At 41.6% G+C, this 12767-nt stretch overlaps 1 protein-coding gene across 2 annotated transcripts in view; it reads right to left on the bottom strand.

The window, feature by feature from the left end:
* Positions 1 to 12767, bottom strand: part of FSHR (follicle stimulating hormone receptor) — a 257310-nt gene that overhangs the window by 63444 nt on the left and 181099 nt on the right. For both annotated transcript variants that reach the window (XM_056117488.1, XM_056117489.1), the window contains exon 4: positions 11993 to 12067. In XM_056117488.1, the coding sequence (XP_055973463.1) occupies positions 11993 to 12067 (75 nt within the window). The remainder of the gene's footprint in view (positions 1 to 11992; positions 12068 to 12767) is intronic.

Raw genomic sequence — 12767 nt, 5'->3', positions numbered from 1 at the left:
AACTGCCTGAGAATTACATTGACAGGATGCAAAGGCAAGAGAATAATGCATAAACCTTATTTTACAGATCAATAGATAATCTTTAAATACACAAAGGTCAGCTCTAGAAGTCCTAGCAGTAAAGAAAGAAATATTGCCTGCAAATACAATATTGACTTAAAAAAATCACCCAGACAAATCCTTTGATGTATATTCTTCCACTTAGAGTGCATTTCTTTATTCATGAGTTTTTTTCCTAACCACTTCAAGTTCTTTAGTGAAGTATGAAGGCAGTGATGAAGAACGCTGATTTCTGGTTGTCTTGAATTCTGTGCTATCAAATGATCAGCATGAAATAGAATCAATGCTGATCATTTCAGAACAACATTTCTAAATGTGTTGATGTGCATAGCAATTAGGATACCCAAGCCGAATGGCAACTTATACCTACCAGATGTAATTTCCTGCTTTGGTGGTTGGGATGCTAAACATTTCTCCTGGCTTAAGGGAAAACAACTAATCCTTGCCCCCAATGGTCTCCTCTAAATTCCTTCATCCATTTGGGGCTTTTCCTTTGCCTTTAAGCAAGTAGTTCATCATCTCCAGCAATATCTGAAATCGTTGCCATCTACCTCTACCTGGCTGCTGTATCACACAGCTGTTTATGACTGCAGCTCAGCTACAAATAAGCACGAAAGGGGGACGTTTAACTGGATTTTATATAAATGCTAGATAATCTTTCAGATTAGAAAAAATCAGCTATTAATTAGATGAGTCCTCTTAGCAAATTGGATGTCTGAAACCCTGAGAGTTGCTGGTAGAAGTGGCTTTTAGAGTGTAAATTTTCTCCATTTTCCAGTGTTTACCCTAAGCATTAATCAAAAAACTTGAAATAGAAAATTCTTCCTTTCCCTTTTGCTGATGGTGATCAGCATGGCAAAGATGCAAAAGGATTGTGCTCATTGTAAATTGCACAGGTAGATGCATAGATTTTCAGAGCAATCAAGAAGTTTCTTCTATACTGCTGACAAATTTGTGTCTTTTCCCAGTTGCAAAGTCTGTTTTATTTGGCCCACTCCTGGTGATGCTCTGGGATATTGTGCTGAGTATTGAGCCTAGGGCTCCTGCATGCAACTTTCTAATCCTTGAATAAAAACATTTTAGATGATCTAAGAAAAATAACCACCACTCATGTCTGGAATCTATCACCTCCAGCAAGCATTGTGTGAACTTAAGAGGTGGTCAGGCGGAATATGGGACTAAGTGCCCTACTTTTGTGTACAGTATTCAGGAGAGGCAAGACTTGATGACAACAGATTTCAGCCTCTCTCTGTCACAGCTGTAGCTTTGGCTTTTCTTTTTTTCTGAAATACTCTCCCCTTTTTCTCCTCTTTTCCTTCCTCACCCACATCCTCCACAACTCTTGACTAGCCATCATTGTATAAGAGCTGACGATTCTCCCTCCACTACCTTTTGGCTTTTGGGCCACACCTGGCAGTGTTCAGGGCTTACTCCTGGTTCTCAACTCAGGGTGGGGCTTAGAGGACCACACAGGGTACCTGGGAACCCAGATTGGCTGTGCACAAGGCAAATGTCCCATCCACTATATTTTAGTCTCTATATTTTTTATACTTACATCATTATTTATAGGCTTTATACTAAAATATTATTGCATATATTTTGTACACAATATTCTTTACAATTCTTTTCTGGAGTGATAGCACAGCAGTAGGGCATTTGCCTTGCACGCAGCAGGCCCACCTGAGCTGGGTTCGATTCCTTCGCCCCTCTCAGAGAGCCCGGCAAATTACCAAGAGTATCTCGCCCGCATGGCAAAGCCTGGCAAGCTCCCTGTGGCGTATTCAATATGCCAAACACAGTAACAACAAGTCTCATGATGGAGACATTACTGGGCGCGCTCGAGAAAATCGATGAACAATGGGAGGACAGTGCTACAGTACATTCTTTACATTGGGCTGGAGTGATGGCACAGCAGGTACGACATTTGCCTTGCACACGGCCTACTCAACTGACCCAGGTTTGATTCCCCGCCCCTCTCAGAGAGCCTGGCAAGCTACTGAGAGTATCCCGCCCTCATGGCAAAGCCTGGCAAGCTACCTGTGATGTATGTGATATGCCAAACACAGTAACAAGTTTCACCATGAAGACGTTACTGGTGCCCACTTAAGCAAAGGGATGAACAACGGGAAGACAGTGCTATTCTTTACATGCATATTATTTGTTTTTCCCAACCACCCAATTTACAGATAAGGAAACTTAGACTTAGAAAAAGTAATTAGTTACCAAGCTCATACTGTATCCCATCTGGAATCTACTTTTTTTTTTTTTCAGTGAGGGACACATCTAGCGGTATTTAGGATTTACTCCTGGCTGTGGGCTCAGGAATTACTTCTGATGGTGATTGGGGACCATATGGGATACTGGAAATTGAACCATGTTGACCATTTGACCAAGCAGTTGACCACTTGACCAAGCTAGTTGACAGATAAGCACCCAGCCTCCTTCTCCTCCTTCTCCTCCTTCTTCTCCTTCTTCTCCTTCTTCTCCTTCTTCTCCTTCTTCTTGTTTTTTAAATATTATTGAATCACTATGAGATAGTTACAAGCTTTCATGTTTGGGTTACACAATGATCAAACACCCATCTCTCCATCAGTGCACATTCCCCACCACCAATATTCCCGGTATACCCTCCCTTTCCCATCCTTCCCCTGTCCCCATGGCAGACAATATTCTTTATAATTTCTCTGTACTTTTGGCATTATGGTTTGTAATATAGACACTGAGAGGTTATGATGTTTGATCATTTATCTACTTTCTGCACACATCTCCCATCCTGACCGGTTCCTCAAGCCATCATTTTCTTAGTGATCCCTTCTTTATTCCAGCTACCTTCTCCCCTTTGCTCATGAGGCAGGCTTCCAGCTATGGAGCAATCTTCCTGTCCCATGTATCTACTACTATCCTTAGGTGTCAGTCTCATGTTATGTGTTTTATTCTCCACAATTGAATGCAGTCCTTCTATGTCTGTCCCTCTCTTTCTGACTCATTTCACTTAGCATGATAATCTCCATGTCTATCCATGTATGAGCAAAGTTCATGACTTCATCTCTCCTGACAGCTTCATAGTATTCCATTGTGTAGATGTACCAAAGTTTCTATAACCAGTCATCTATTCTAGGGCACTTGGGTTGTTTCCAGATTTTGGCTATTGTGAACAGTGCTGCAATGAACATATTGGTACAGATGTCCTTTCCTCTGTGCTTTTTTGCATCCTCAGGATATATATTCCAAGAAGTGGTATTGCAGGGTTATATGGAAGCTCAATTTCTAGTTTTTGAACGACTGCCCATATTGTTTTCCAGAAAGGCTAGACTAATGGGCATTCCCACCAACAGTGAAAGAGCATCACTTTTCCCCCACATCCACGCCAGCACTGGTTGCTTTTGTTCTTTTGAACGTGTACCAGTCTCTGTGGTGTGAAATGATATCTCACTGTTGTTTTGATTTGAATCTCCCTGATGGCTAGTGATGTGGAGTATTTTTTCATGTGCCTTTTGGCCATTTGTATTTCTTTTTTGAGGAATCTTCTGTTCATTTCTTCTCCCCATTTTTTATGGGGTCGGAGGTTTTTTCTTGTACAATTCTACTAGTGTCTTGTATATCCCGGATATAATCCCTTATCAGATGGATATTGGGTAATACTCTTTCCCATTCTGTGGCTCTCTCCGTATTTTGGTCACTGTTTCTTTTGAAGTGCAGAAGCTTCTTAGTTTGATGTAGTCTCATTTGTTTATGTTTGCTTCCATTTGCATGGTCAGTGCTGTTTCATCCTTAAAGATGCTTTTAGCTTCAATATCATAGAGAGGTTTGCCTACATTTTTCTCTATGTACCTTATGGATTCATGTCTGATATTGAGGTATTTAATCCAATCCATTTTGATCTGACTTTTGTGCCTGGCATTAGACAGAGGTCATAGTGCATTGTTTCGCTGGTAGCTATCCAGTTTTCCCAGCACCACTTATCGAAGAGGCTTTCCTTATTCCACTTCACATTTCTTGCTCCTTTGTCAAAGATTAAGTAGTCATATATTTGAGGGTCTGTGACAGAATATTCAACTCTGTTCCATTGGTCTGCAGGTCTGTTTCTAGCCCAGTATCATGATGTCTTAATTAGTACTGCTTTGTTACAAGTACAATTTGAAGTTGTGGAGGGTGATGCCATCCATCTTCTTTTTCCCAAGCATTGCTTTAGTTATTCATGGGGGTTTATTGTTCCATATAAATTTCAGGAGTGTTTTGCACCTTGCCTTCTGTAGTATCTCTTTGGCTGCTGGAATCTAGTCTTTCGGACACATCCAGGGTTTTGTTTTCGATTTTCTATATAGTACCCTTAAATGAAGTGGTATGTCTCAAATATTTCTCTTTGAAGTCAAGAAAAATATTCTATGTAAAAAATATAAAGTCCTAAGTCTATAACTTACAATTAAACTCTTAATAGATTTTTCCTGTGGATTTATCAATAAGCTGTGATTGGTCTACCATAAAGAATAATTTTAGAAATGATAGCACTTTAATATATTAATACATATTTTGTATTCTTTAAAATGAATGACAGTCATAGTTCTTCAGCATTTCCCTGGATGCTTGTGCCTCATATCTGCAGTTGGGTCTTGGGTCTCAATTAGAAAAGGAAACCAGGAAAATTGATATGGCCCCCATTGCCCTTGCTCCTGCCCCCATTCCTTGGGGATAGCCTAACCTAAAGCAGAGTTGGGCATTAATACATATTAATACTTTTGAACACTTTGCAATATTTTGTGAAAATTATTTTCATACATAAATATCCTGAAGCTCCTCTGAGCTACTGTTAAAGAAACTGAGATTCAATAGTTTACAATACTATTAATAATGTTTTCTCATGCATCTGTTTCCAATACTATGGCCATACCAGTGTACCTATCTCCTTCCCCAAAGTCCTCAACACTGCTCCTCCTCAACTGCACCCAAACTCAAGTGTGTTGGTCAGTTATTCTATTGTGTTGCCTTTGGCCCTTTCTTGCTCCTTTGCTGTGTTTAAGTTTAGCATAAGAGAGACCGTTCTGCATCTGTCTCTGTCCTTCTGACTGACGTCACTCAGCTTGAAATCCTCTAGTTCCATCCATGTTGCTGCATAGTTTTCCATCATGTATATACCCCACAAGTTCTTGATCCATTCATCTAAAATTGGACATTTGAGTTGTTTTCATATCTTGGCTATTGTACTAAGTGCAATGATGAATATAGGTGTGCAGATATCCTTTGGAATTAGTGTTTTCATGATTGGGGAGATAAATGCCAAGAACTGGTATTGTTGGGTGATATGGGAGTTCTGTTCCTTTTTATTCATTTTTTACATAGTTGCAAGTTGTTCATGATTGGCATACAAAGTTCCAAAACCCTTTACCAGTATACATTTCCCACCACCAGTTTCTCCAGTTTCCCTCCTGCAACCCTCCCCCAATCCGACCCTATCCCAGCCTCCCTCTATGGCAGGCATTTTTCCTTTTTATCTCTGTCTCTGTCTCTGTCACTGTCTCTCTCTCTCTCTCTCACTCTCTCATGCTCTCGCTTTTCTTCTGGGCATTATGCTTTGCAATACAGATACTAAAAGGTTTCATTTTTGCACGAAGGAGATGGTGGGCCGATCCCGTTCGAAATTTTGGGACAACAGCGACATCGGTCAGGCAAAACCATCGATTGAATATGATGTGGTCTATTTTGTTGTGGAATCGTCCACCGGGAGACTCCCATGCCCAACGTTTAGATTCTGCCTTCTGGAACTCTGAGTTACCATGGATGGTCTTGGTCGACATGATGAACTCAGACAGTCTCTCACCCTGTTCGTTCCATTCTAGGCCATGGGTTCCGATGTGAAGTTCTTCACCTGATCTTCTCGGTCCTATCTTGGCATTAAAATCACCCACAATGATCTTGTAGAAGGTGAGGTCTTCTTTATAGAACTTCTCCAGCTCAATGTAGAACTTCTCGATTTCTCTTTCATCATAATGAGATGTTAGTGCATAGACAACGAAGATAGAAACTGCCGGCAGTGAGCCACATCTATTCAGATGTAAATGTCCGATTCAGGTTGTTAGGCATTCGAATGAATCAATGCTCATGGCCAAGTTTGTGTTGACAAGGACACAGACGCCTCCGATACCTCTTTTATCGCATGTTCCGAGGAACAATTCCTCTCCAGTGTCAAAAATGGCATGGTGAGATTCGTGCCTTCTTTTCTGGGTCAGACCAATGATGTTGTACTTGATTATTCGCGTTTGTACCATCAGGTCCTCGATGGATGTATCTGATGCTAGCATATGTGCATTGAAAGTAGAGACGATCATTTTTGTCTTCCTTCGTTATGGCAGCCTAGTTCGGCCTTGATATTTTGTCGGCCTCTCCTTTCTCATCCTTCTCAGTGCTGTCATGTTGGTGAAGCCTTGAGGGTCAGGTGAATGAGACCAGTTGTAGTTACTGGTTTTGGCTTATCGAATACACAGCGGGGAGAAAGGGCTGCAAATTTTAAAAAGAGAACTCCCAGAACTACCACCAACTGGGAGTTCTTTGGCTCTATTGCGGCAACATGGGAAGATGCCATTGTTGACAACATTGATGAGGAATATGATCGACTGGTACAGCACCTCCATGAATGTGCGAGGAACGCCAAGAGAGAGATAGCCACAAAAAAACGCCTGTCTTCGAAAACTCTTGAGCTTATTCGTCAGCATGGTTTGGCGCATGCCTCAGGCATCCACAAGCTAATGTCCGAGCTCGCAAAGCAGTACAGAGATGTGATCAAGGAAGACCTCAAAGAGAGAAGAGCAGAAGTGCTGGTAGACGCGGCAGAAGCCGGGAAACGTATTCGTAATGCCCGTCTATCCTTGCCAACTACAAGACCAAGATGACTGCCCTCCGACGTCCTGATGGATCCATCACATCCTCCAGAACGGCCATGGAGAAGATTATCCATGACTCCTACCCAAATCTCTTTGATAGCCATGTCCACTTGCCGACATACCAAATTCCACAGGATGGATATGTCGTTCCCCACGTTCTCCCTTCCGAAATCCGATATGCCATTTCATCGGTAAAGAAACGAACAGCACCCGGCCCAGACAAGGATAGACCTGAACACCTGAAGAACCTGCCGTCAGTACTCATCAATACACTGGCTCGGCGCTTCACACGCTACCTGTCTGAATGCAAGGTTCCGTCCCAATGGAAAACCAGCAGGACCGTACTACTGTTCAAGAAGGGAGACATCCATGACATTGGCAACTATCGCCCGATCTGCCTATTGTCTGTCATCTACAAGCTGTTCACTCGAGTCATCCTAAATAGGATTGGCAGAACACTAGATGAAGGACAACCATGTGAGCAAGCTGGGTTCTGCAAAGGATTCAGCACCATCGACCAGATCCACACAATAACCAAGCTTATTGAGGTTTCTCGGGAGTTCAAGATGCCGCTCTGTTTAACGTTCATTGATTTAAAGAAGGCCTTTGATTCTGTTGAGACGGAAGCGGTCATTGAAGCCCTAGCCAATCTGGGCATTCAAGCCCAATACATCAAGATCCTCCATGAGCTGTATTGTGGATTCACTACCAGGATCTCACCATTCTACAAAGAATAATCATCGATGTCAAGAGAGGGGTTCGGCAGGGTGATACTATTTCACCAAAACTCTTCAGTGCCACCCTCGAGAACATCATGCGACGACTGGAATGGGAAGGAATGGGAGTGAAGATAGATGGTTGGCAACTACACCACCTGTGCTTTGCTGATGACATTGTTTTAATAACACCAAACAGCAGCCAAGCGGCACAAATGCTGGCCGACTTTGACTGTGAGTGTGGAAAGGTGGGACTACAGCTGAATCTTACGAAGACAATGTTTATGAGAAGCAGCCTCGTTCCTGATGCCCCATTCGCTCTCAATGGAACGGCCATCTCCAAATGCAACAGCTATGTGTACCTAGGTCGAGAAGTCAACATGACAAATGACCTGGCACCCGAGCTGCGCAGGAGGAAGAGATTGGCTTAGAACGCCTTTAAGAACGTTGAAGAAATAACTAAGAGGACGAAGAACCTCTGGCTCTGGGCACATCTCTTTGATTCCACTGTTCTTCCTGCATTAACATATGACTCAGAGACCTGGGCCCTACGTAAACAGGATGAGAATGCTATTTGGGTCTCCCAAAGAGGAATTGAAAGAGCTATGCTTGGAATATCACGTTTCACTCAAATGAGAGAAAGAATCTGGAGTTCCGACATCCATGGACGATCAAGAATCAGGGATGCTGTCTCGTTTGCCAAGGTGTCAAAAATCAGATGGGCTGGTCACCTAATGAAATTTAAAGACAACCGCTGGACTAGAGCTGTTACCGACTGGATTCCACGGGATGTCAAAAGACCGTGTGGCCACCCACCTACCAGATGGTCAGACTTCTTCATCAAGATCATGACCGATCGTGTTGAGGCTCTTCATGTTCCCAGAGTGAACAGATGCCATTGGGCTACACTAGCATGTGACAGGGACAAATGGAGACGTTACTGGCGCCCGCTCGAGCAAATCGCCGACTAACAGGAAATTAAATGATTAAAAGGTATCATGTCTGTCCTTTTACCTCCTTTCAGCACTCAGTTCTCGTCCAGAGTGATCATTTCCAACTATCATTGTCATAGTGGTCACTTCTCTATCCTAACTGCCCTCCCTCAGCCCTTCCGCTTGTGGCAGGCTCTTATTTGTAGACCCATCCTTCTGGCCCTTGTGTTTACTATCTCTGGGGTTAGTCTCATATTCCACTTGCTTTTATCTTCCACAGATGAGTGCTATCAGTATATGTCTCTCATTTTGACTGATTTCACTCCGCATGTTATTCTCCATGTCCATCCATTTATAAGCAAATTTCACGACTTTTTTCCTACTTTTTGGGAAATCTTCATATTGCCTATAAGCTACTTTTATCTCAGAAGTTCAGTGATTTGGTCCAAGAGAAACTGGAGGAGTTAAGGTAAAGACCTAGTCTTTCTTCTTTTGGGGCCCGGAGTGTTCCATTACTCATATTTCCTTCACTGCAGCATTCTGACCCGGGTTATGCTCTGCAATAAGTGTAACAAAGTTTCTTTAGGTGCCAGGACTCAAAAGTGTGAAATTAGAAGAGACTGAACTCCCGACCTTTGAGCTTCATAATTTGTGAGATGCAGTGCAATATTAACATGCAGGAGTTGTTAAAAATGTTTAAACATTTCAAGACAAGGATAGCAGAGGATGAAACCTAGTGGGAAGCTGAATGTGGATTCCTAATGGGTAAGAAGTCTGGGTTGATTTTACAGATTGCACTTCAATACAACTGCTTCTGCCTCTGATGTCAACTGAAGAGTGGAAAACTTCGTTTCTTTCAGAAGATTGATATTTCAGGTCATATGAACTCTCCTATAAAATACCCTTTTTTGGAGGGAGGGGGAGTTGAGGGTACTGGACTACAACCTGCTGTGCTCAGGGATTTCTTCTGGCTCTGTGCTCAGAGGTCACTCCTGGCAGTGCTTAGGGGACCATATGAGCTGCTGTGGATAAGTTTGAGCTGCAGGCAAGGCAAGCACCGACCCACTGTATTGCTCGAGGCCCAAATCTCTTTTCTAAATTTCAAATATTCAGCCTTATATATCAATATCTGCATAAACTACCTTGTATTTTTCACCAGGATGTTGGTTTCTAGCTATCACCAAAATGTTGACCCCATTACCCAACGTACCTTTGCCCCCCCCACTTTCACTGATAATCACTATTTTGTTTTTCTTATCTAAACGTCTTTTTTCCCTTTATTTAATTCGTTTTATCTACCACATATGAGTGAAATATTACATTGTTTTGTTCTGATTTTTTTTTCACTGTTAGAAGTACAATACCTTTAAGATATTCATGTTGCAGCAAATGGCAGGATTTTGTCATTATTTCCAACTAAATAGTATTTGATTGTGGAGAATCACCTTTATACATTCATCTGTTAGTGGGCTCTTAAGTTGTTTTTATCTGCTGGCTATTGTAAATGCTACTGCAATGAACAAGGAACTGACATCTCTTCAAATTTGTGCTTTGTATTTGTATCATTACCAAGAAGTGAAGCTGCTGGATCCTTTGTCTATTTTTTTAATGTTTTAAGAAACCTCATACAGTTTTTCTTTGGGGGAGGGTGGCTATATGAATTTATATTCTGATCAACAGTGCATGAGTTCTCCCTCTTCTTCACCTCCTTTCTGGTACTTGCATTTCAAACCTTTATTTCTTCCATCCCCATTAAGAGAGTTAAGGAATACAGTTCCTCAGTATACCTTCCAGTATCTTTCTAATTCAGTTCTCATAGACCAAAATTCAGACACTGAGTCATAATATCACTAGTAGCTAATATTTATTAAACATTTACTATATGACAGATACTAGGCCCAATTCTCTGTATTGTGCATTTTCATCCATTGAGAAGTATCACCTGTCTCTCCACCTTCAAGATCTAGGCTGACTTTCTGGCTTGCTTTGGGTAATAAAATCCACCAGGTAAGATGGTGTGCTAGTTCAGGGTTTGGATTTAAGGCTTTAGTTCTCTCTAATTTGGAACCCATGGACTGCCATGAGAACAAACCCCCAGTAATCTGCTTGAAATACGTAGCCCTTGAAAGAGAGCTATTATACTCATTTAGTGTAATAGAGAAGTCAGCCCTTGGTTGATCTTCCAATTAACTGCTGATGCATGAGTGTTTAGCTGGTTTCAAAAAAAAGGTCTAGGTCAGTAAACCATTCTACTGATTGTCTCACTGTGAAAAATGACCTATATCTTTTTGGTGGCCCAGGTAACCCCAGGCATTGTAGAATTGGAATATCTTGCATTGAACCACCAGCCAGCTGGTCAAGGATACTGAGAGAGGCCCAAGGGCCTCCTGAGCCTCCTCGGGGGAACTCCTCCCTCCCCCTAAAAAAGCCCTGTCTTTGGTGGTGGTTAGTTATACATTATTTTTCTAATACATAACGTATATACCATTATTTATCCTCTTAATTGCTCTTTCCTTATTTTTTCTTATTTTGGTTTTGGGGCCACATCTGGCTGTGCTCGGGCTTTAGCTCTGCACTCAGTGATAACTTCTGACAGGGCTCTGATGGCTGCCAGGGATTGACTGGGTCAGCTGTGTGCAAGGCAAGTGCCCTTCCTCCTGTATTCTTTCTTCACTCCCTATTTCTACTTTGGTGATTAGGAAAAATGCATGGAAGACTTGAGTTCTTGCCATTAAGGAGAAGCCAGCTCATGGAACTAGATATTTTGACTACAGAGACAAAACTTTTGTGGTCTCTTATCACAGCAACTCAGTGATCTGCCATACAATAAACTACTTTGAAAGCCTCCCCCCCGTTTGGGGGGAAGAAACAGTGATTTTGCTCATGGGGCAGTCCCAAAGGAGCGAACTCAAAGCCCAGAAATCTCTCTGCCAATCAATGGCGTATTTATTGCTAACTCAGAGTTATTAAACACTACACTTATTTATTGCTAACTCAGAGTTATTAACACTACACTCTACAAGGAAAATGCATATGAGGAACAAGAGAAACTGTCTTTGAGGTTGAGGTCGAGAGCTAAATATTAGCAGAAATTTGCTGAATTTCATTAACACTAAATTATGACTGAGTTCTGCAAGAGGTCTGGAGACAATCCCATTAATGTAAATGCCATTCCTTATACTGTCCAGTCTGGAATTATTTTTTTTGGTAAATGAAAACAAAATATGTATTAATGGAATTCACTTATTAGACTAAATTCACTAAATTAATGAGCAAGTTTCTGTTCACCTCCACTTCTGCTCCATAACTATGACCAAAATCCAAAACACCAAAAGAAACACTTATTCCCATAGTTGCAAGTGGTCACTTTGGTAAAATAGGAGAGGGGACCCCAGAATGAAGTTCTTACAAATATCGAAGATTGGGAAGGTTCTGGAAGGCTTCAGAGTCAATGTAAAGTAGGTTGCTGGCCTTTTCAATTCTGCTGTAAAATTAGGAAAGGACAGAAAGTAATTTTAACAATAAGAAATACTGTAGTATTTTTTACATTATGTAATAATTATATATCAATAATTCATCCATCCATCTTTTTAACAAACATTAAGCTTATATGCATTCCCTTTTTCTATACTAAATTGTGAAGTTAAATATTAATTCTGTCCTCTTTAATTCTCATCCTTAAGGTTCTCCCTCACTTATTCACACAGGAAACAGAACACTAGCTGAGAGAATCATTTTCACTCTGGCCATGGCTCAGCCTTAAACCTGTAATGACCTTCCAGATCAAGAGTAGGCTAAAATGTTAGGGTCAGATTAATAAGATAAAATGAGTTTCTCCCCTCATCTGGAGACAAAATAAGAGACATGAAAACTAACAAGGGTGGATGGAAAGATCAGAAGGATGGCACAATGAGATTAAGGGAAAATGAAGTGGAAAGATTAGAGCAAATGGAGATTCTGGAGTAAACGGTGGACATCTCTGTTTTTAACCATGAAATCCTGATAATCAGCAGCTGGGAGTTGCCTGCTATCTCTACCTGCTGGAGGCTGGGACTGTTATTCACAGCTCATGGCTAGTGGTAACTCCTGCCCCACCTTGACCTGTGTTACATCCTGATCAATAGTCTGGAGGTGAGCGTGTTGACATTTGGATTCCAACAGAGAAAGGCTGCCCTTTTCTCATC

This window comes from Sorex fumeus, unplaced genomic scaffold (assembly GCF_029834395.1).
Source record: "Sorex fumeus unplaced genomic scaffold, SorFum_2.1 ptg000003l, whole genome shotgun sequence".
Lineage (NCBI taxonomy): Eukaryota > Metazoa > Chordata > Mammalia > Eulipotyphla > Soricidae > Sorex > Sorex fumeus.
The sequence above is the reverse complement of the archived record's forward strand: the minus strand, read 5'-3'. Positions and strand labels throughout refer to the sequence as shown.